This window comes from Sylvia atricapilla, chromosome 1, assembly GCF_009819655.1.
Source record: "Sylvia atricapilla isolate bSylAtr1 chromosome 1, bSylAtr1.pri, whole genome shotgun sequence".
NCBI lineage: Eukaryota > Metazoa > Chordata > Aves > Passeriformes > Sylviidae > Sylvia > Sylvia atricapilla.
The window spans coordinates 43,715,303-43,735,351 of record NC_089140.1 but is presented as its reverse complement, the minus strand read 5'-3'; the positions used below and the strand labels follow the sequence as shown (position 1 = coordinate 43,735,351).

General features: G+C 40.3%; 2 protein-coding genes across 2 annotated transcripts in view; one reads left to right on the top strand and one right to left on the bottom strand.

Annotated features, from left to right (window-relative positions):
* The window catches only part of ACAD11 (acyl-CoA dehydrogenase family member 11), a 28,943-nt gene extending 9,160 nt beyond the window's left edge, over positions 1-19,783 (top strand). Inside the window, exons 10-20 of the mRNA XM_066320831.1 lie at positions 790-867; positions 1,255-1,393; positions 1,497-1,604; positions 2,758-2,856; positions 14,140-14,206; positions 15,699-15,784; positions 15,969-16,040; positions 16,584-16,738; positions 18,543-18,659; positions 19,075-19,184; positions 19,630-19,783. Of these exons, the coding sequence (XP_066176928.1) occupies positions 790-867; positions 1,255-1,393; positions 1,497-1,604; positions 2,758-2,856; positions 14,140-14,206; positions 15,699-15,784; positions 15,969-16,040; positions 16,584-16,738; positions 18,543-18,659; positions 19,075-19,184; positions 19,630-19,744 (1,146 nt within the window). The 3' untranslated portion in view covers positions 19,745-19,783. The remainder of the gene's footprint in view (positions 1-789; positions 868-1,254; positions 1,394-1,496; positions 1,605-2,757; positions 2,857-14,139; positions 14,207-15,698; positions 15,785-15,968; positions 16,041-16,583; positions 16,739-18,542; positions 18,660-19,074; positions 19,185-19,629) is intronic.
* ACKR4 (atypical chemokine receptor 4) lies at positions 4,829-9,573 on the bottom strand. The gene is made up of 2 exons (XM_066320862.1): positions 9,477-9,573; positions 4,829-6,758 (listed from the first exon to the last, which is right to left on the bottom strand). Exons 1-2 carry the CDS (start codon positions 9,554-9,556, stop codon positions 5,684-5,686), a joined length of 1,155 nt encoding a protein of 384 aa, XP_066176959.1. The 5' UTR covers positions 9,557-9,573; the 3' UTR covers positions 4,829-5,683.
* Positions 19,784-20,049: the final 266 nt, after the last annotated feature.

Genomic DNA, 20,049 nt, shown 5'->3' with positions numbered 1-20,049 from the left:
GCAATAATGCAGAAAACATCTTAATCAAAAATATTTATATATACATCTATCACAAGGAGGGGTCAAAGGCAGTAACTCTTGATGTGCAAAGTTACTTAAACAGTATGTCTGTGACTAAGTTTGGATTGTAGTTTTGGATTGTCCAAGAAAGCCTTGCAATAATTAAAGTATTTGCTTTAAAAAAACAGATGAACCACAAATAGTCATGCAGTTTTTTCAGATGAGTTGTGTTGTGCTTGGAAGTTATTTCTGGTCACAGGGATTGTGAATCAGGACTTTAAATTTTACTTGGTCATTTGTCTTTTTCATGTCATTTTCAGAATTGGGCACTTCTTTTATTCTTTTTTAACTAGGTCTGGGCCATGTTTGAAGTTCTGTGCCTCACTAAAACCTGTGAAAAATTTACTTGTGAAAATACTAAGAGTAGTGAATGTAGAGGTTAGCTTAAAGCTAATGACTGGTGCTTGGAATGACTGCTTATGTTATCTGTTAAGGAATTATTTTGGCAGGAAGAGAAAATGTACTATCATCATATACTTAACATCCCACATAGTAGTTAAAGTACTGATTGGGGTCATCTGATATTTAAAGTCTTAAAAAATTAATAGATTGCAGTTGAACTTTCAATTATATATTTGATTTTGTAATGCAACCAACTATGTAATGTAAACCTGTGTTGAATATTTTTTACTTGGTTCCTTGGGTCATAGATCTGGAAGAGATGTATTATTATTTGTGTGTTACATGTGTTCTTAATTTAAACAGCATCTTTTATATTATGTCTCTAAGGAAATAGTAAAATATTATGCTGAACATGGAAATACTGAGGACAGATGGAAGAAACCACCACTGCTGGAGAGACTGAAGGTATGGGATAACAAATATTTTTAGCACTCTAGCAGTAAAAGAGCACAGACAGAGCATAAGAGTGATTTGTGTATCCTGCTGGAGAAGTTACTCTACATGGAAAGAAACAATGTGAGGAACAGTGAAAAGAAAGGAAGAGCTAAGAATGGAAAAAGTGATAACACAAATAAGAGAGAAGAAAAACAATATGAGGTCTGAGAGGGGTATATCTAAACTTTAAGTCAAAGACTGAATGTATGATTTCAGAATAGCTGTTGAAAAAAAAGCATCAGATATATTGGACCGTAGGGTAGGCAGGAGCAAAGAAAATGTGTTGCAAGCCAGAATTTAATTTTTTTTTTTTTTAAGACTTACTGCTGATATTTTTTCTGTTGATTTTTATGATAGGCATTGGCCAAAGCAGAAGGTCTGTGGAACCTTTTCCTCCCAGATGTCAGTGGTCTCAGCCAGCTTGACTATGCCCTAATAGCTGAGGAGACAGGGAGATGCCTTATTGCTCCTGAGGTTTTCAACTGTCATGCACCAGGTTAGCAACTCTGCCCCAAAAACTATGGCCCTGGGAGCAATAAAAATCTGGGGGTCTTACACCTCACAGGCTGTGTGTAAGCATGACTGCCGATTCCTTACAGACACAGGAAACATGGAGGTCCTCCACATGTATGGCACTGAAGAGCAAAAGAAAGAGTGGCTGGAGCCTCTCCTGGAAGGGAAGATTAGTTCTTGCTTCTGCATGACAGGTACATTTTTCTCCAGAAGAAAGTTTGAACCAATTGGTTGAAACTTCACATGGCGTATGCGTGGAAAAGTAGGAAACTGCGAGTTGTGTGTTACAGTGGACATTTCTGTACTAATTCAGTATCAGCAAATGTGTTTGAGTATAAAATCATCTATGAGGTGTCAGTGCAAACTGGAGCAGCCTTGCTGCCTTTCCTGATAGTTGCCAGTTTTCATGATTACCATAATTAGCATTTCCTTTCTATATATTTTTAGTATAATTTTTGTACTAGTGAAATACAATTTATAGTACCAAACAGGTTTACAGTAGAGCTTGCCCTTCCTTGTAGTGTGCTGTGCAGTTCTCTAGACACACACAGTTGTGTCCAAGTATAATTATTGTGATTAAAGTTGTGTGGTTTTGCAGTGTCATAGATCTTTAAGATATAACCCAGGAGAAACTTGCTTTATGTCTGTAGCTCAGCACTGTGTTTAGTTTTGCTCTTGAAAGCTGGTGGCATTCAGCATCTCTGGAAAGTCTGGCTCTTGCTCTAGGGACGCAGCCTTTGGAACACGGGATGTCAAAATCTCAGTCCTCCTATGTCAGAGGGAATCAAGAGAATTCAGCCTTGCAGACACTTACTTTGCAAATTCCATTTCAGTGTGTTTCCCAAGAGGAAATGGATACTTCTGTTTTAAAGTAGATGGCCTGTAAAAAGAGGTAATGGTGAAAGGCAAGAGGAAGAATTTTTCCTTTTCCAAAAATTCATTGATGACATTTTGCTCACAACTTCATGTATATGAAAACTATTTCATACACAACCGCAAAATTATACTCAATCTATTTTCACTTGAGAAGAACCCAGGAGGAGAAAACAGTCTGAGGACTGTTACCTGTAAGTACAATGGAAGGATGAAGAATTTAAAAACACAGGGAAGGAGGCTGATTGCAAAGGGTGGTCCAAGCCCAAGAACAAGTACATTTAAACTGGCTATGAATAACAGATTGTTGGAAAACAGGAAGTCTTTTGACCACCAGGAGCAAGGTTCTTCAAAGAATTTTTCTACTGGTAGCAAAACAATTTTTTTTAATAGAGTGTATCTAGAGCCCTATATTTGTGGAGGTTGTATTACCTTTATATTTTATCTGGTGGGTTTTTTTTTCCTTTAAAACAGAACCTGATGTGGCTTCGAGTGATGCCACCAATATGCAATGCACCATTGAGCGAGATGGGGACAGCTACGTGATCAATGGCAAGAAGTGGTGGAGCAGTGGTAAGTGTGGAAACCTAAATAAGAACAGCTAAGGCTAGAATTTTTTCCAAGAACTATTAAAACGAAAGTATTTGTACTCTGTTTCTGAGATGAAAATTTGTCTTCTCTTGAGTAAAGGCAGTAGAATGTGAAACAGCTGAAGGAGCTGGATTGAGTTTTTGTTCTATGAAGCAAAGTCCAAGATTCAAATCCAGTTTGGGCATTTGGGCCTTTTTTGGAACCTGTGAATTTCACTCATGGAGTGAATGCTGCTATTTTCTTTAAACGTTCCCACTGTCAGTTAACTTACACATTTATGGCTTTGTTTTCATGAAGCTGGCTTTGGCAGCTTGTGTGAGAGGTTTGAGAGTACCATGTAGCTACAATAAAATGTGGATGCTTTTAAAATAGCCTGTGATGATGTTGGACTATTGCTGGAGATTTTCTTATGTTGTAATTCCCAGTAAAATCAAATGCATTATACTGTAAGTGACAACTGTCCCTAATATTGTAGTTCTGTTACTGTTTTGCCAAAACTTGTGACAACAACTTGAAAGTCATTGTTCCCCGAGAGTTTGGAATCCAAGTAAATAAACTGAGTTGTTAAACTTGAATGTTTGATTTACATACAACATCGTGGCAGCTACCTGCTGATACATGCTTGTGCAATACCTAGAGTCACCAGAAGGTAGATCTCTCTCTCTGTTCTACTCTTGTAAAACTGGCAGCAAAAAGAGGCATGGAATCTTGTCTCCTGACCCAAGTGTGTTGCTTAACTGGTGGCTACTTAGCCTTTGCTCTAAGGTCAGTGTCTTGGGTCAATGTCTCCCATCTGTGAGTTGCAGTCCCTGAGGAAGTAATTAAAAAGTTTTAGGGGGTCACATATACAAAATAATATTCATTAAATTAGTTATGTGAATTGTAAAAAGGAGAGTAAACATCAGACAACATGATTTGGTTTTTCTTATTTCTAATAATTGCATTTAGGGTAATCAGATTTGCATAAAGACAGATACATAAAAGGCACTGCAACTCCAAGAAGTTTAAGGAATGTGTTCATTTGGTTCTGTATTAGTCAGTCTCTCTTTCTGCCTGGCTGGGAAGGTGGCTTTTTTGTTTGTTTTGGCTAATTTTTGAACTTTTGGGACATTAAAACTTTGGATGTGTGGTAATTCCAGAAGCCTGACAGGCTGGTCAGAATGTCACTCTGTATTTGTGAAGACAAGTCATAAATTGCACATGCAAAGAGTCAGTTACTTCATGGAGGAAGTGGAGTTTCTTATTATGCTCTGATGTGTACAGTAAATCCAGTATGGCTGAAATATGTCAGATTTATGGTGTATATGTAGAAAACTGGTCGAGCTCTTCTGACTTATCTGTTCACGCCCTAGTATTTCTCAAACCACTGGGCAGACATTCTGCAATCTTTTGTCATCTAAACAGGGAGAAGAGGCTCATGTCTTGTTTATGCCACTGTTGTTTGTCTGTCATTTTAAAGCTTTTCGTTCTAGTCCATAATTGTGTAACTAGGAACAGTATCTAAGAATGAGAGATTCCTGTTGGCTTTCCTAATCTGTAGATGCAACATTTTGTCAGAGCCCACGGGATGCTTGAAGATGAGGACAGTATGCTGAAACAGCACTTCTTCATTTTGAAAGCTAAGCTATTATGCCAGTATGTTTGAAATGCTTCCAGTCATTCATGGAAAACTGATGTTTTCCTGTAATCTCTGCCAACACTGTGGCAGGGGGACAGCTTTGGTACCTCTCTCTGTATAAAAACTGTAAATCCTGGAGTTCCATATGGAATGGGAACCTCTCTCTTTTGTCAAGCAAAGCCTCTCCCATTTGCTCATTGGTAAATGCCTATGATGAGAGGTGTCAGTACCTACTAAAACTAAACAGAAGTGAAGATAAGAAAAAAAAAAAAGCCAGTGCACTTTTTCTATTCTTTGATTTTTATTGCATCTCCATATATTTTAGCAGATAGTTATTGCAGACCTTAATTAGTTTTAAAAATTCTGAATAGAAAATCCAGGCCTTGTATTTGAAGATTAACTGAACTTTTTATTACATTTTCAAAAATCTAGAATGTGCCACCCTTAGAACACTGATCTTGTTTAAGTTTAGAGTGAGCAGAATAGAAGAGATGAAAAGTCTTTTTTTTTTTTTTTTTCTGTAGTTATAGAAAAGGAGTTGCTGGAGTGTTTTTGTAGAGGATGTTGTTGCTGCTATACATTTGTAGAAGCACACAAAGAATGCCTTTCCCCCTCTTTCTCCCTCTCAGTTCTCAGCCATAACCTTATACTTCAGTCCTATCTACAAGGATATCTATGGAATGATAGTTGAGTTGAGAAATGGAACTGAACTATAAGGTAAATGTTCTACAGTTTTACAAAACAGTTGGAGAGACATAAGATTATTAACTTCTGGTACAAAGATTCCTGTTGTTTGATTGCTGATAGGTTTTTTTCTCTGTTTTAATTACATGCTTAGATGTATACAGGTTGTTCATTACACAGTCACTTAATTGCCTAGTACAGTGACACTTCAAAATTTAAATCGTGGGGCTGTTTTTAGGTGTTTGAGTTTTATTGTGGTGAGCGTTTTTTTGTTTGAGTTCTTTGGTGTTGCTGTTTAGTAAATGTCTTGAGTTCTTTCTAGGGGTTTCAGTATTCAGCTCTTGCTTGATTTTGATAAACACGTTCCATTTTGAAGTGCTCTGTAGTGTCTTGGCATGTTCAGAAATTCATTGAAGGTTGACTCGCAGAGAAACAGCTGCAGAAACAATACCCCCTGGAATCAGTAAACAATTCCCTTGGTTATGTAAGATGGAAGCAATGAAGGGCCTATATAGTGAAACTGATCGTCTCTTCAGTAGGGTCTTCATAATTCATAGAAATTTCTTCTGGTCTTCCATTCTGCTGTTGTCTTCTCCAGTACCCATAATTTTTTGCGATTTTCATGATGTGCATTTTGAAAGAGGCACCTAGAAAGGTGTAGAGGAGAGGGTTGAGGCAGGTGTGGAACAAAGCAATGCTCTTGGTGACCTGGAGTGCCACATCCATGGTTTTACTGGTGTCACAGTCTGTAACCAACATGTAGATAATGTCTATGGCTCGCCACAGCTTCACAATGTTGTAGGGTAACTGAGTGACAATGAAAGCAGCCACTACTGCCAGCAGAACTGTGAAAGGCCTGGACTTCTTAACATTTGCAGACATAAAGATTGCCCGAGCAGTAGCGGAATAGCAGATCAGCATTACTAGGAAAGGAAGCAGAAATTCCAGGACAATTTCCAGGATTTGAATGGTTGATTTTAAGAGTGTTTCCATGTTTGTAGGAAAAGTGGGAAGGCATTCATTCCTCTGATTGTGTTTCTTGACTTGATTAAATATCATCTCGGGGATACTGAGGAAAATGGCAGCCAGCCAGACACAGATGCAGGTAACACTGCAGTGTTTGCCAACTCTTCTGTGGCCCTGGGATTCAGACGTGGCCCTGTATCTATCCACGCTGATACAGGCCAGGAACAGCATGCTGGAACTGAAATTCATGGTATACAGAGAAGAAGTGAGCTTGCACATCGAGTTTCCAAGTTCCCATCCCTGCACTGCATTTGCAGCCCAAAAGGGGAGGGTGAAGAGCAGGAGCAGATCAGCGATGGCAAGGTGCATGATGTACATGTCTGTCTTGGTCTTGGGTTTCTTGCAGTAGGCGTAAATTGCAACCACTAATGAGTTTCCAGCCACTCCAACTGTGAAAGCCAGTACATAGAACACTGGGAGGAATAATTTTGTGAAATTTCTCACATCGCTTTTTTCGCAGAGAAGCTCATAGGCATTGTAATCTATAAGAGGGTTGAGATCGTCCTCCTCAATCCAGTAATCTGTTGAGTTATTCATATCTTGGACCGTGGCAAAGCTACAAGACACAAAAAAGTGGGGAGAAGGGATTACCAAAGAAATAATACTGGGTTTAAGCTCTAAAATTTCTGTTGAAACCTAAAACCCTTCTTCAGGGCTGCTAATACATTTGAAGAACTTGGATATTCAGAATACATTTGTGAATAATCAAATTGAAAGCTAGAAAGTAACAGAGACAGAGCAGACCATCTCAAGTTCTCATGTGAAACAGGGTAACTGACTACATTGGTGTGGGCAATACATGTAAAATGGATTAAATTGAAATGCTTTCCTTACTTTTAGCATTTGATATTGTAAAATGCTTGGAGTGCGCCTCACTGATTTCTGCATTTGAGTCAAGGAGTCATCATTGCTTTAACTGCAATCAGGTTTATAAAGAATACAAGCAAATTACAGCTGAGGCAAACAGCTGCCTGCTGTTCTAAGTATTTAGTGCCTGCTGTCATAAATTTTGACAAATTTTGGATATGAGTATAGTACAAGGAGAGTGTTTTTGTTTGTTTCTCAGACACACTGTATGTGCCCATTACAAAAAGCACAGCAGGAGAGTCAATTGCCTAACAGCAGCAGAACAAGCCTAATTCAGTCTCTGTCCCACAGCTAGCCATGTCCATCTGGAATTTCTTACAGAAGCTGCAGAGTGCTGTGGGTATACTGCATCTTAGAGCTGGAGGCTTCTCAGGATGTTATGACAGAAAGGAATTTTATCACATATAAACTGCCCACAAGTACCCAAACAGCTCAGAAGCTCTGCTGGTTTTTCGAGTATGATCTCATGACAGATTTACTCCATAAACACTGAGGCTGGCTTCTCACTGCCAGCTTAGGGTTGAAGTTTAAGTATTCATATCTTCCCATTGTGTCTTAAGCAAGTTTGTGTCCTGCATTATTTTCTTCTTTTCCCGTAAATATGTTCATTTTTATTCTGTCTGTTTTAAAATACAGTACTGCAGTACCCTGTTTTCTTGAAATAAATGGGATTAAGGTTTGTTAGGAGCAGTAGCAAAAATCAACTGGGAATGAAAAACATATCCCCCTTTTGTCATCATATGCAGTGTTCAGAGTTTGAGATCAATGTTGCTGAAAGCAGATTGTTATCTGATATTCTGCCCCAGAGCTACAAGTTGGCTTTTTCAAGCCTGAAAGAAAAATGCAAATACCATTTCTGTTTCTTAAACAATTGCTTAAATGAAGGGTTGCCTAATGTCTCTTGGAGTTTTTTTAATATATCTGTCTACTAGGAAAAGATAAGTTCCTAACTGATATCATAATAAGGGATGCAGATCAATTAAATAGAGAGAAAATAATAGTTCTTTTTTTTTGTTTGATTTTTTTTTTTCAATGATTCTCCTAGCCAAATTTTTTAAAGTGTATTAGTTTGAAATTAACTATCTGGTTTGGCTCCATCTTTCATGACTTTGTTGTATTATTCTGTTGAAATTTCAAAAAACTCCCCATCAAACTTTAAAAAAATGATTACTCCTATTTTAAGTCTTGCAATTTGTTCTTTATTTGCCTTTATGAGATGTGCAGAATGGAAAAGTACAGTCACTACTTATTACTTTGGCAAAGGGATGTCTGTTCTATGCCTAACAAGATGTGTTAGCAGGATTCTCCAGAAAGCAGTGATCTTTTGCAGGTTTATAGTACTTTGAGGAGAGATCTAGTTATCAGCAGCAAAAGAAATTTTTTTTTTTTTTTAGTAGAAGAGAAACTGCACCACAAAGAGTTTAATCCACTTAGCTGAGAGTAGAGAAAAATTAGAAGTTAAATGAAAAGATTTGGTTGTGGTCTTAAAACACTTAATATATAACCCATCAAGGAACATTTAATCAAACTGGATCACTGGCAAATTTACTTGAAAGCAAACCAGTAAACATTTCAGGGCAAACTTTAAAAGTCTGCGTATGACAAAGCAGTTTGGCAAAGCACAGTGACTCTGTGCTCTGCTGCCTGATAAGCTTTTGCCTGCCTTGAGTTCCTGACAGAAAAAAAGTTCTCTAAAAGGCAACTGTTGCCATTCCTCCCTTAAAAGCACAATTATGTTTTGGCTGCCATTCCCGTTCTCCTTTGTCTTTCCTGGTGGTGCAGTTTCTCAGGCACAGGTGCCCGTTGCAAACAGCCGAGCAGTCCCGTGGGAGTCGGGCGCTGAAGAGAGGTGGAAAGGCTTCATTTAGTCTCCATCCCACACAGCGAGCCATGCCCACATGGGATTTCTTACAGAAGCAGATTACTGTGGGTACCCTGCATCTTACAGCTGAAGGCTTCTCAGGATGTTATGACAGAATGGAATTTTATCACATATAAACTGCCCACAAGTACCCAAACACCTCAGAAGCTGCCGGTTTTTTCAAAGAGTGTTTTCTAGGAGGTATACTAATAAATACATTAAATCTGCAACTACCAGTTTTCTTGCAGAATTATCTCAGCCTTCCACTCAAATGGAAATTCAGTGTTTCTGTGTGTTTAAACTTGACATAGGATTGTATGAATGATGGTGAATTAAGTTAATATCCCTAGTTTAAACAGATTTTTTCCCTCTGACAAAATAAGCAGTATTCTGTCTTGCTATTGAGCAAATCCAATTTTGATACCATAAAGGAGACGTGCCTTAGTGAAATGATATCTCTCTGTAAAGCAAACTTAACTAAGAGTAAATATATGCAAAGAAGATATCATGCAATATACAGAGCAGTAAGGATTAAAAAAAACTAACCTTCTTTTGTCAGCAGATGAGTAGCAGGTACTGCAATTGAGTTGTGCCTCAGTGGAGTGATCTGAATTGCTCTGACACATTGCATTTTGTCTTCAAACACCACACCCTCATGTGGAAGTCGGTTGCACTTTCATTTTGACTTGACAGTTTAAAAAAAGAACTTTTAAAAATTGTGCATTCCTGGAGACTTCTCTTGTGTTGAACGTGCACACGTCCTACATTCCTCCCTGTTCCAACTAGACTGTGGCTGCTCTTTGGAAGGTCAGGACACTTACTGCTTCTCTTTGTTGTTTGTGGTTTTATTCCTGGAAGGCCAAATGTTTTATACATCATCAAGAGGCTTTTATGAAACAACACATTATTAAGGTGAAAAGGATAAAAAAGGAGGTCCATCTGGGGCTGAGTTACTGCCCCAGACAACACAGGGAGTTACTTCATTCTTTCCTCAGGGTACTACTGTGCTTTTAATGGCTGTCGTGTAAGGTTTTAAGGGATCCTTACAGCCCTTCTTTACGTAACCTCATAGGGGCTACAATAGAAAGATTAATTGCTTTTTGTGAGGTGAGGAAAGGAGTTCTTTCAGTATGTGAAACCAGAATGATGATAAGGAAAATATGTGAAATGGCAAATTGTCAACCAGAGTACAAGCAGATAGTCCTGCAGTCTGGGGGAGAGTTCTCAGGGGCTTGAATGTTGCCAGTCAGTCTCACAATCAACCTGTTTGAATTATCCTGGGTTGGATAGCAATCTAATGAGCTTCAGTAAATGCAATATTGAAGCCCAACAACAGAGAGAGAGATGGAGCAGACCAGAGGCCCGTTTTGGGGGGGTTTTGCCACTCAGGTGGACCTGCCATGACTGGATTAACCTTCTGTCTGTGCTTCAATTTGAAATATTTGAAAGGAAGGATTGTTCAAAAATGGGCAGCTAAGAATGTAATGGGCAGATGTTTTCCACATGCTATGTTTTGTTTCAGAATGACAAAGTAAAATGGGCTGGAGAGGAATTGCAGTCTAGAGGAAGGGTGCCACAATATTTGTGCATATTTCTGCAATGCTTTCATCTTGAGTTATCACACTACTTCAGTGGTGCTCTTCACAGTGGCAGATAAGATGTTTGGGCTGCTTCCCAGCCAGCTTCTCACATGTCATGTCATGGCTTTGAGGCCTGAACTATATCTCTTTAAAGCAAATGAAAATTTCATTTCTGAATTGGCTTTGTCTCAATAGGGTCTCCAACAAGACAGAATAATGAGGCTAGAGCTGATAATGCTCCCAGGGAATTGTATTGCCTGCAGAAGTGCCCAAGAGGTTCTGTGGGCAGGCTGTTGGAAGGCACTTCATGTAAATCCTGCCTTGCTTATTGCAGTTCTTCAGCTCCTTGTAACTTTCCAGGGGTGCAGGGAGGACAGATCCTTCCAGTCAGAGTAAAGAAATAATATTGTCACATATGTATTTCAGTGGTAAAAAAATAACAAAAAATATTTTGTAGGGAAGAGTGAATATGAAGTGGATCTTACTTAAGTAAAAAAACTTGTGGCTGTACAAAAGTGGCATGAAGGCAAGGAAAAAAACATTCCTAAGCTGAGCAGCTGCTCTCACTGGCACCATCGTGAGCTCCAGCTGGGAATGACCAGCAGCCATATTCAGTGGCAGGATTGCAAAGCCCTTGCAGCTGCACAGCCCCAGCATTGCCTGTTTGCTTGCAGCTACAGTGTAGTCTTTGCCCTTCATGAACCAGCTTGCCTGCAGTGTTATCTGGAAAAGATGAGATAAAAATGTGGAACACAATATGCTAATGGATATACTGCAGGCTCTTGGTGGGATGTGCCTGTGTGTGACCTTTTCTCTGTTAGGAGACTCCCACTTTCCAACAGTCAGTACCATGCTGCCATCCACCCTACTAAGACCAGTTTCTTCTTGTTGAAGAGTCCAGAACTTGTGTTTGTCAGTGCCTGTCTAGGAAGCTGTCAGGTCTGTAAGCCACCACAGACCTCTGACCTTTAGTAGAGAGAAGTAACCCACTGAGGTGTGAGGTGCAGCAGCCAGTGTGGCAGAAATCACAGATGTTCAGCATTCAGGCAGTAGCTTATCTGGCCTTAGTCATCTTAGACAGGAAATTGAAGACTGAATACTGAAAAATAAATAGATTGCAAGAATTAAAGTGCTGCTGGCTTCTGAAAGCAGGCTTTATGGCAGCTTCCTCAAGTACAGGTGGTACTCAAAGGCCACCACATTTAGTAGTCTCTCCACCAGAAGGAACCTGTATAAGTTGATTGTGTGAAGATCAGTAAACTTAAGTAGGGACTGTGATCAACACTCTAAGCACATTTTAAAATATTGCCTTTGCTTCTGTGAGTGAGTGCTATGAAGAGTTCAGAAGTATTTAGTGAAACCAAAGATGTTTTCCAGTGTAGCAGCATTGTGGTCTAAAAATTTTGGACAGGTTGGGCAGTTATATACATTGATAACTTTATTGAAAGCACATCATTATGGAAATATGGTTAAAACTGACCTCCTAAAATGTCTAGTGTTTCTTCAATTATGAGTTTTCATACAAAACTACTTCTAACTCCTACCAAAAGAACAGGCTTCTCTGACTCTTCCCCTCCATCCTCCAGCAACATCTTTGAATTCTGTAGGTCATGTGCAAATGTCATTTACAAATGAGATGTTTATTCCATCCAGGCTGTTTGCATTCCGTCTAAAGCACTGGAGTTTTTCAGAGTCTTGCATTAGACCAGAATTTTTTCTGTCTTTTATGGGTCGAAGTGACATAAAATTTGTTTTAGTTTTTCAGGACTTCAGAGTCTGAGGAGTGCTCAGGGCCAGGACTCTGCTGTCCTTTGTTGTGCTTAGATAGGAACAAGCACATATGAGATAGAGGTATTCATTTGCCTTCCAGAAATGTGTACAAGTGATTTAGAACATCCAACCAGATGTCCAGCTCTCAGTGAACTCCTCACTGAGTTCAACATGAAAGCTTCTTCATGGGTTGTTTTTTTTTTCATCCAACATGTTGTGGTTTTTTTCATCCAACATGGTTAAATTTGCCCTTTGTTTTGAAGCAGGGATTCAAGTGACCTGAGAATTATTTACCAAACAGTTTTTCAGGAGATTCCAGAAGGTCAACATATCTTTTGTTGTAAACCTCATTTGAAAATAGGTCTGGTTTAGAAAATAGCACTTGTGCACTTCTTTGCCTTCCATGGAAAAGGAGGAGAGTCAAATACCCCTTATGCAGGGGTGACATTTCCCTGTGCAGGGTAGTAGCCTGTAAAGCATTTTTTGGGGTTGATCACTTGCTTGTTGCAGTTGCCCAAATGAGCCAAGTGTTTGGGATCCAGTTTTTTACCAAGTTGATTTATGCCCCTGGCCAAAGGTTTTCACTGGGATTTTTAGCTTTGTTAGCATTGTATAGCTCATGGGCCACCCTGTAAGCCCACTCTGGAAACAATGGCTGAATACCATATTGCAAAAGAGGAAAGTAAACAGCTGGCAGTCTGGCCCTCCAAACAGGCAGTGTTTATCACAATTAAATAAATCTCTCTCCCACTTCCTGGCCATCATAGTGACTGTTTGAAGGAGGAAGTGGCTCAGCTCAGAGCCAGGTGGTTGTATTGTCCAGACCAGAGTCTCCTAAGGCTTGTGAGAACAGCTGCCAGAGAAGTTAAAAAGCTGTAACCTCAGAACAAAACCAAGTTGCTACAGATCAAGCCTTGAATTGAATCTCTGCAAAGCTTGTCATCTGCACTGAGATAGCAGTAAAAAATCACTGATTGCTACACCCAAGGGATATTTCCCCTAGCTTTATTGTTTGGGGGAGGTTTTGAAAGGAATGAGAGCATGCTTTGGTACTAAGAAACCTTTTAAGACAGGGAAGATTAAGGGTCATAGAAATGTTATTTTAATCCATGATAGAATCTTCTTCAGGACTAGTACATGAAAGTGCTGTCTTTATGCTACAAAGGCTTAATAAATATGTCCATATAAGAAACATCTCAAATAATGTTATCAATGGCTTGAAATGCTAGCAGGCTATTTCCAGGCAGCAATTTTCACTCAGGTTTTTCTTCAAAGTGCAATCTAAAATCGTTTGTGTAAAGGGGGAGTAATCCTGCATTCCAGAGAAGTTATGCTGAAGTAGTAGCAAAGTTATCATGGTAACCCTTTGAAAGCCTTATCTGCATAAGTTGGTTTTAATGTGGTCGGTGTCTCGTTCCTGCATAGACCCTCTGATCTTTATAGGTTGAAGAAGTGGTTTTAAAAGTTTTAGTTTTGAAATGGCAGCATCTCACCTTGATGGATGAGATAGACGTGCTGTTGTATCACACCTATTTGCTCAGCTGTTACAGAGACAGAAGTAATCAGATTCCATTTCAAGTACCTTCTTGTTCCCTTTTCATAGGAATAGCTGATGGAGCTGGAGGGTTTGGATGTTTGGCTTTTCATGTTCTCCTTCCCAGAAGTCAGCTCCCTTTTACATGTTAAGTTCTAATACATATCTTGTTTCAATGTGACACTCAGAATAGAAACACAGGGGTAGAATGCATCTCCTGCATCACAAAAGGAAGGGGTTAGCGCTTCTTGTTCTGAAACTTCATTTGATTTGACACTGAGATTTTATACTAAAAACAATTTTTGTGTTTGCCACTTGTTTTAAGGTGCTGGGAACCCGAATTGCAAAGTTGCAATTGTAATGGGCAAAACCAAAAACTCATCGGCATCCAGGTAAGAATTTCTAGGAGATTCAGAATTCCCTAAAACTTGTTCCTTGGAAGAGTCACTGCTTGCAAAAATTTTGTTAAGTAAAATGCCATTAATTGCCTTGACCAGCTGAATGTGCCCCCAAATTAGAGGGATGTTTTAAACCTCAGCACGTGTCTGTTGTAGCCTGAGTTCCTGTTTTGCTGTCAGATGCTGTTGCCTGCATCCTCCCAGCCTTTCCACTGTTACCATCTTTCATTGGTGTGCTTCCCACCTCTCCCCATTGCACCAGCTCCAGTGTTTGTGCAGTTGTGTGACGAATTGAATCAGGAAATTTTGGGGGCTTCACTAGCTTTATCTTAGTTACATAAATTTTAGTCTGCATCAACAACCAACAACTCTGGCTTACAATTTATTTTGTAAGTGTAGTATATAAAACAATTAACACCAGGAAGAATTAAATAATAAAAAATAATGCTTAAATAATAAAACAAAAACTTTTCAGAGCTTCCCTGAACAGAATGGGTACAAGTGGCACATCAGAGACCTGAAGTTACTGATTAAGTTCTCCACAGTTAACTGTAGATACAGAAAGTCGAGTCTGAAACATGGAATGTTGATAAGGTGAAGCTGTGTAAGCAGAGAGCATCGCACATCTTAAATCAGACCTACTCATTCCATTCCTATACGTGCAAATATAATCCTTACCTCTTCTTCTTTGACACAAACACGTTCAACTCTTGGTACCAAACTAGAATTGCAAACTTTTGCAAAAACTTATACAAGTAATGAACAAAATGTTCCATGTGTTAACATCACACAGCTTCTAATGCAAAAGAATAGTGACGTTGCTCTAAGATGGATTTTAGCCCAAATTCCATGGATAATCTGAAGTTTTTAGGTTTGGCTAGGTTCCCTCAAGAAGCAATCAGTAACTTGTACACAGCATCCAGGAAGGTTTGTCTGGAAATTGTACAGACAGTGGCATATGTTGAGCTCTTAGAAGCTGAAGAGAAGTTAACTGGAGGGGATTGTGTGACACTCCACTTGCTACAACTGGAGACTGAATTATGAGACCTGGGGTATCAGAACCACCAGTTCTGTGACTAACAACTGACCTTAAATATTCTGAAGGAATGTAAACATGGGGATGGATTTCTCTTTCCTAAACTGTAGGCAAGCCAAGATGATGATTCTGATTAACTGGTTCTGAGAACAGAACAGAAAGGTAGAGGGGGAGGAACTGACTGGGTGATACAGAACTGTGTGCACAGAAGGGACAGCATTAGGAGTTTCTCAGTCATGGTGCATTAGGTGACAGTAATACATTTTCAGTTGTTGACTGAAGGTGGGTCAAGAGGTGTTGAAGCCACGCTGTGTGGGCAGGATGGTGCAGGTGGTCCAGGTGAATCTCAGCACTGGCTTTATGCAAGTCCTAAACTGAGGGTGGAAAATAAAGTGTAAGTGGCAGACAGAAGGGAGGCTCTGATTTAACTGTGCTTTTTGTCCTGATCAGGTACAAGCAGCACAGTATGATTATTGTTCCCATGGACACCCCGGGCCTGAAGCTGATAAGACCTCTCTCAGTGTTTGGCTATATGGGTAGGTGATCAAATTTATCAGCTATATGTGGATTCATTTATAAGCAGGCTCAGAAGCTGCAGTTATACTAATAAATATTGTGTATGAAATAAATCAGTAAAATGGATATACAGAAGAAGGGTTAGGAACTGTATTTTTGTCCTCCTTTGTTTTACCCTGCTGTTGGCGTTTCCTGTCTCTGTAGATGAGATCCATGGAGGACATTTTGAGGTACACTTCAATGACGTGCGAGTACCTGTCTCCAATATAATACTGGGTGAGTTTCAGCACCGATTTCTTTTTAGTACATACAACAATGAACCAAGCTTTATGAGACAGTGGTTTATGTAGTGAATCACCAGAAGTTATTTTAAATAGGTCTGGTTAGTTGAGGGGGTCCACTCTTCCTTTAGCAGCCATCCTGCTGCTTGAATGTACCTTATTTAGAGCAGAAGGAAGCAGGGCAGCTCTGGCTCTCATCCAAGTATCATTGCCCTGAAGCAGAGCAAGGCAAAGTCTGTAAGTGGTGTTCCTCCCCCAAAACTAGCTCTTGTAGACTTTACAGACTTTTAGAAAGAATGTTCTGCTGCACTCCATGGCCACTACTTGGCAGAACTGAAGAAGAAATAACAAACAGGCCAGCACTGTGGCCCCTGCAGGGAAAACTCTGCTCTATTTCTGTCACTTAGTATAGATCCTGATTTCTTTTATTCCCCCTCTGCTTCTTTTATTTTGCTATGGGGCCACTTCTGCTTGGAGCCTTGGACCCTTCCAAGAGGGAATCACGGAGTCTGCAGTGCCTGTTTCTCTTTCCAAGCAGGCGAGGGCAGGGGGTTTGAGATCGCCCAGGGCCGGCTGGGGCCGGGCCGGATCCATCACTGCATGCGGTCGCTGGGTGCAGCCGAGGCTGCTCTGGAGATCCTGTGCCAGCGCGCGGCTCAGCGCCACACCTTCGGCAAGAAACTCTACCAGCACGTGAGCACCTCCCCCTTGGGCTCAGGTCACTCCACACACTGACCTTTGTTCTGCCCACACACAGCCTTGTGGCTCTGATAATGGACATGGCAACAGCTGTGGCCTAACCTCGAATTCCTGTTCATAAAGCTTTAGGTGCAAAGGGAAAAGAACCAAACCATATTGTGAGGCTCCCATTTTTTACCATAATTACAGCATCTTTTTTATTTTTTTCCCCTTGCAATGTGCAATGAATTGGATAGCCTTTGCTGGATTTGAATATGGATTTTGTCACTGTGTGTTTTTCTCTGCTTTTCCTGATCAATTTGGACAGGTATTTTTTTCAGGCATGCAGCTTATGTTTCTGTAGTTACAACCTGAATTCACCATTTTTGTGTATCCATTCTGTCACCTGGCTGTCTCCATTCACAATCGTTGGAAACAGCTGAGGGTCTAAATTACACTGAAAATTTAACTTCTTTGATCAAATATTTGTAGTTGCTTATTAAAATACAGACCACATCAAGGGCAGATTTGAGATCCTTGCTCATATCTTGCTCAGGATTGAAATACTGTTTCATCAGCAAGAGCTTGCTAAAATAATAAAAATATAACAGTCTGCTTTATATAGGAACCATCAGACTTTGGTAGTTGGCCTGTCCCATTTCAAGTGTTCCTCAATCTTACCCAACAGCTACAATGGCTTCACTGGAAAAAACAAGTAAAAGTAATGGAAAGAGGAAATTGAATTAGCACCTGGCACAGACTGTAGCAAATTGTTCGTGCAGATCCAGAAGAGAAACTTTACGTATCTATTTTCCAGTCATATAATTGCCCAACTTCCCTTCACCACCATAGCCTAGAATGAGTAAGAGGTGCATGAGGCACACGCTGGTTCTCAGAAGCTTGTTGAAGTAACAGTGATGTTTGATGAAGCCATAGGCCTGACTTGGAGGCAGTTGCAGAGCCCATGCAAGTTCTTTACAATGAGGAGGGCTAAGGACAAGGTGAGGCTGGCAGCTTGAGTACAGGGCACCTGTCACCACCCAGGCCATCATTTATGACCCCAGGAGCTGTTGACTGAAGAGAACTGAACACTGCATCCAAGTTCAGATCATCTTTTCTGGCACCAGCCAAGCTGAGCTTCCAGGCTGCACTGAAGCAAGTGCTGCACATTTGCTTGTGTGTCCTACAAAACCCACAGCCCTAGAAGTGCGTCCCTGAGGCCAGCTCAGGCTCCAAACAGCTTTTGCACTGACAAGGATTTGTTTCTCCTGTGGTATGTTGGCTGCAGGGGGGAATTAGTCAAGAAGAGCAGGGAAGGGCTGCCAAGATCATAACTTCATTTTGGATCCAGAGAGTTACTAATTTATCATCAGAGGCAGCAGGCACCACCCTGCAGCTGTTTGCCTTTATGTGTCACACACCACCCTCCACCAGTTTAAGCAAAACTCCCCTTTCACCCCCCTATTTTTGTATACTGGGGCTCATTATATGGAGAGAAGGCTGTGAGGGATGGTAAAAGGTAAAAGGAAAGCAGGGAGGAAAAAGCAGGCTTCAGGAAAATGGCCAGCAGGCAGTGGGGTCCGATTGGGTGCCAGAATCCATGGGTTTTCCCTTTTTCTTGTTTCTGGCAGGAGAAGAATTGCTCTAATATTTCTGTTAGTCAAGTGCTTTCTTTATAATGCCTCATATTAGATATGCTTTTATTTGCACACGTGTGGCTGTAGGTTGACTGAACACGCACATACTGAGGGAGAGGGGCAGCTCCACGTGTGCTCAGAGGCATTAACTGATGTCCTGATGTTGGCTTTGGGTTCTGCAGGAAGTTGTTGCCCACTGGATTGCAGAATGCCGCCTTAGCATAGAACAGGCTCGTCTGCTCACGCTACAAACAGCCCGCAAGATTGACATGCTGGGCAACAGAAGAGCAAGGAAAGAGGTAAATTTTAGTTTTTGGTAGCTAGGACTTGGATGCAATGCTTGTGCATTCAGCTGGTTAGAAGACAAGGTAAAACATATTGCTAAACATTATTATTCTAAGTGTAGAGTATAACTCCGTGTTGAAAACAGCCTTAAGTTATACTTTTAATTGTCAGAAGACTGGGGAGTGATCTCAGTGCAAACAGAGATGAATCTGTTGAAGCATTGCGTGCTTGTCTCAACACATTAAGATAGTTTTGGGTGATTGGAAACACTTTTACCATAACCCAGGGAACGGGAAGAGCAGAGCTCTCATCCAACCCCAGGAGGAAGGAATGTACTGAGAGATACCAATATTCAGCAGAAGTGAATAAGTAAATATTTTCACTTACTTATGAAACTCTTACTGATAATGTGAGTTCTTCTAACTACAGGTAGCCATGACCAAAGTAGTTGTTCCACGAGCTGTGCTTAAAGTGATTGACTGTGCAGTTCAAGTGTGTGGTGGAGCTGGAGTTTCTCAGGATTTTCCTTTGGCGTTCATGTGAGTAAAGGGAAACTTGTGTATATTCTAAGCATTTATTTTATGATCATTTTTAACATCCAGTACATGCTGTTTCACCTCAGCATGAAATAGTGTGTTTCCCTTCAAGCTATAACATTTAAAACAATTGTTTTTATGGTGCAATTAGCCTTAGAAAAAATAAAAGCTGGCATTGGACCTAAAATAGTTCTTATCAGCAGTAGAGGATGTGCTTCTAAAACTTCATGTTGTTATCCCTTTATGGCCTTGGGGAGAAGCAAAACTTCTGAATTCCCAGCCCACCCATCTCAATCCTGCCAGGAAGATTTTGCTGCAGTATCTCCCATGTGACAGCACTTTTCGAAGCAAGGAGAGGCAGAAGGGCAGCCAAAACAGTGCTGAGAGCTCCCGTGTGAGCTGCTGTGGCAGGCCAGGAGCCCAGCCCTAACTCAGCTCTCCCCCACAGGTTCGCGTACATCCGCACCCTGCGCCTGGCAGATGGGCCCGATGAAGTTCATCTCTCAACAATTGCAAGGTGGGAACTCCTGGATCAATCAAAGAAGCTCACTGCAAAAATCTAATGTCTGCATAAAGCCTTCTCAAATGGAGGGAAGATTTAGCAGATGTTTCAGTGTAATAATGGCATCTAAGGTAAAATTAAATGAATACAAAAACTTGATTCTAACTGGAAGCAATTTTTCACTATTTTCACTTGGTACACTTAATAATTATGGGCTTGCTTTTAAGAATTTGCAGAATGCCATGTAAATAACTTATCTTGGTTCTTTGTAACACTAAATAAAATCTATTTCTAACAGGCTTAAAATGCTTTCTTTGTTCTGAATCAAAGCCCTTTTTTCCTTTTATTGTAGACAAAGCAGTTTTG

What these genes read in the sequence shown, in the direction of transcription:
- ACKR4 (XM_066320862.1), bottom strand. Translation starts at nt 9,556, where the DNA reads ATGTGTCAGAGCAATTCAGATCACTCCACTGAGGCACAACTCAATTGC. An exon ending in TCATCTGCTGACAAAAGAAG is followed by an intron (nt 6,759 to 9,476) that starts GTTAGTTTTTTT and finishes TGTGTCTTGTAG; the next exon opens with CTTTGCCACGGTCCAAGATA.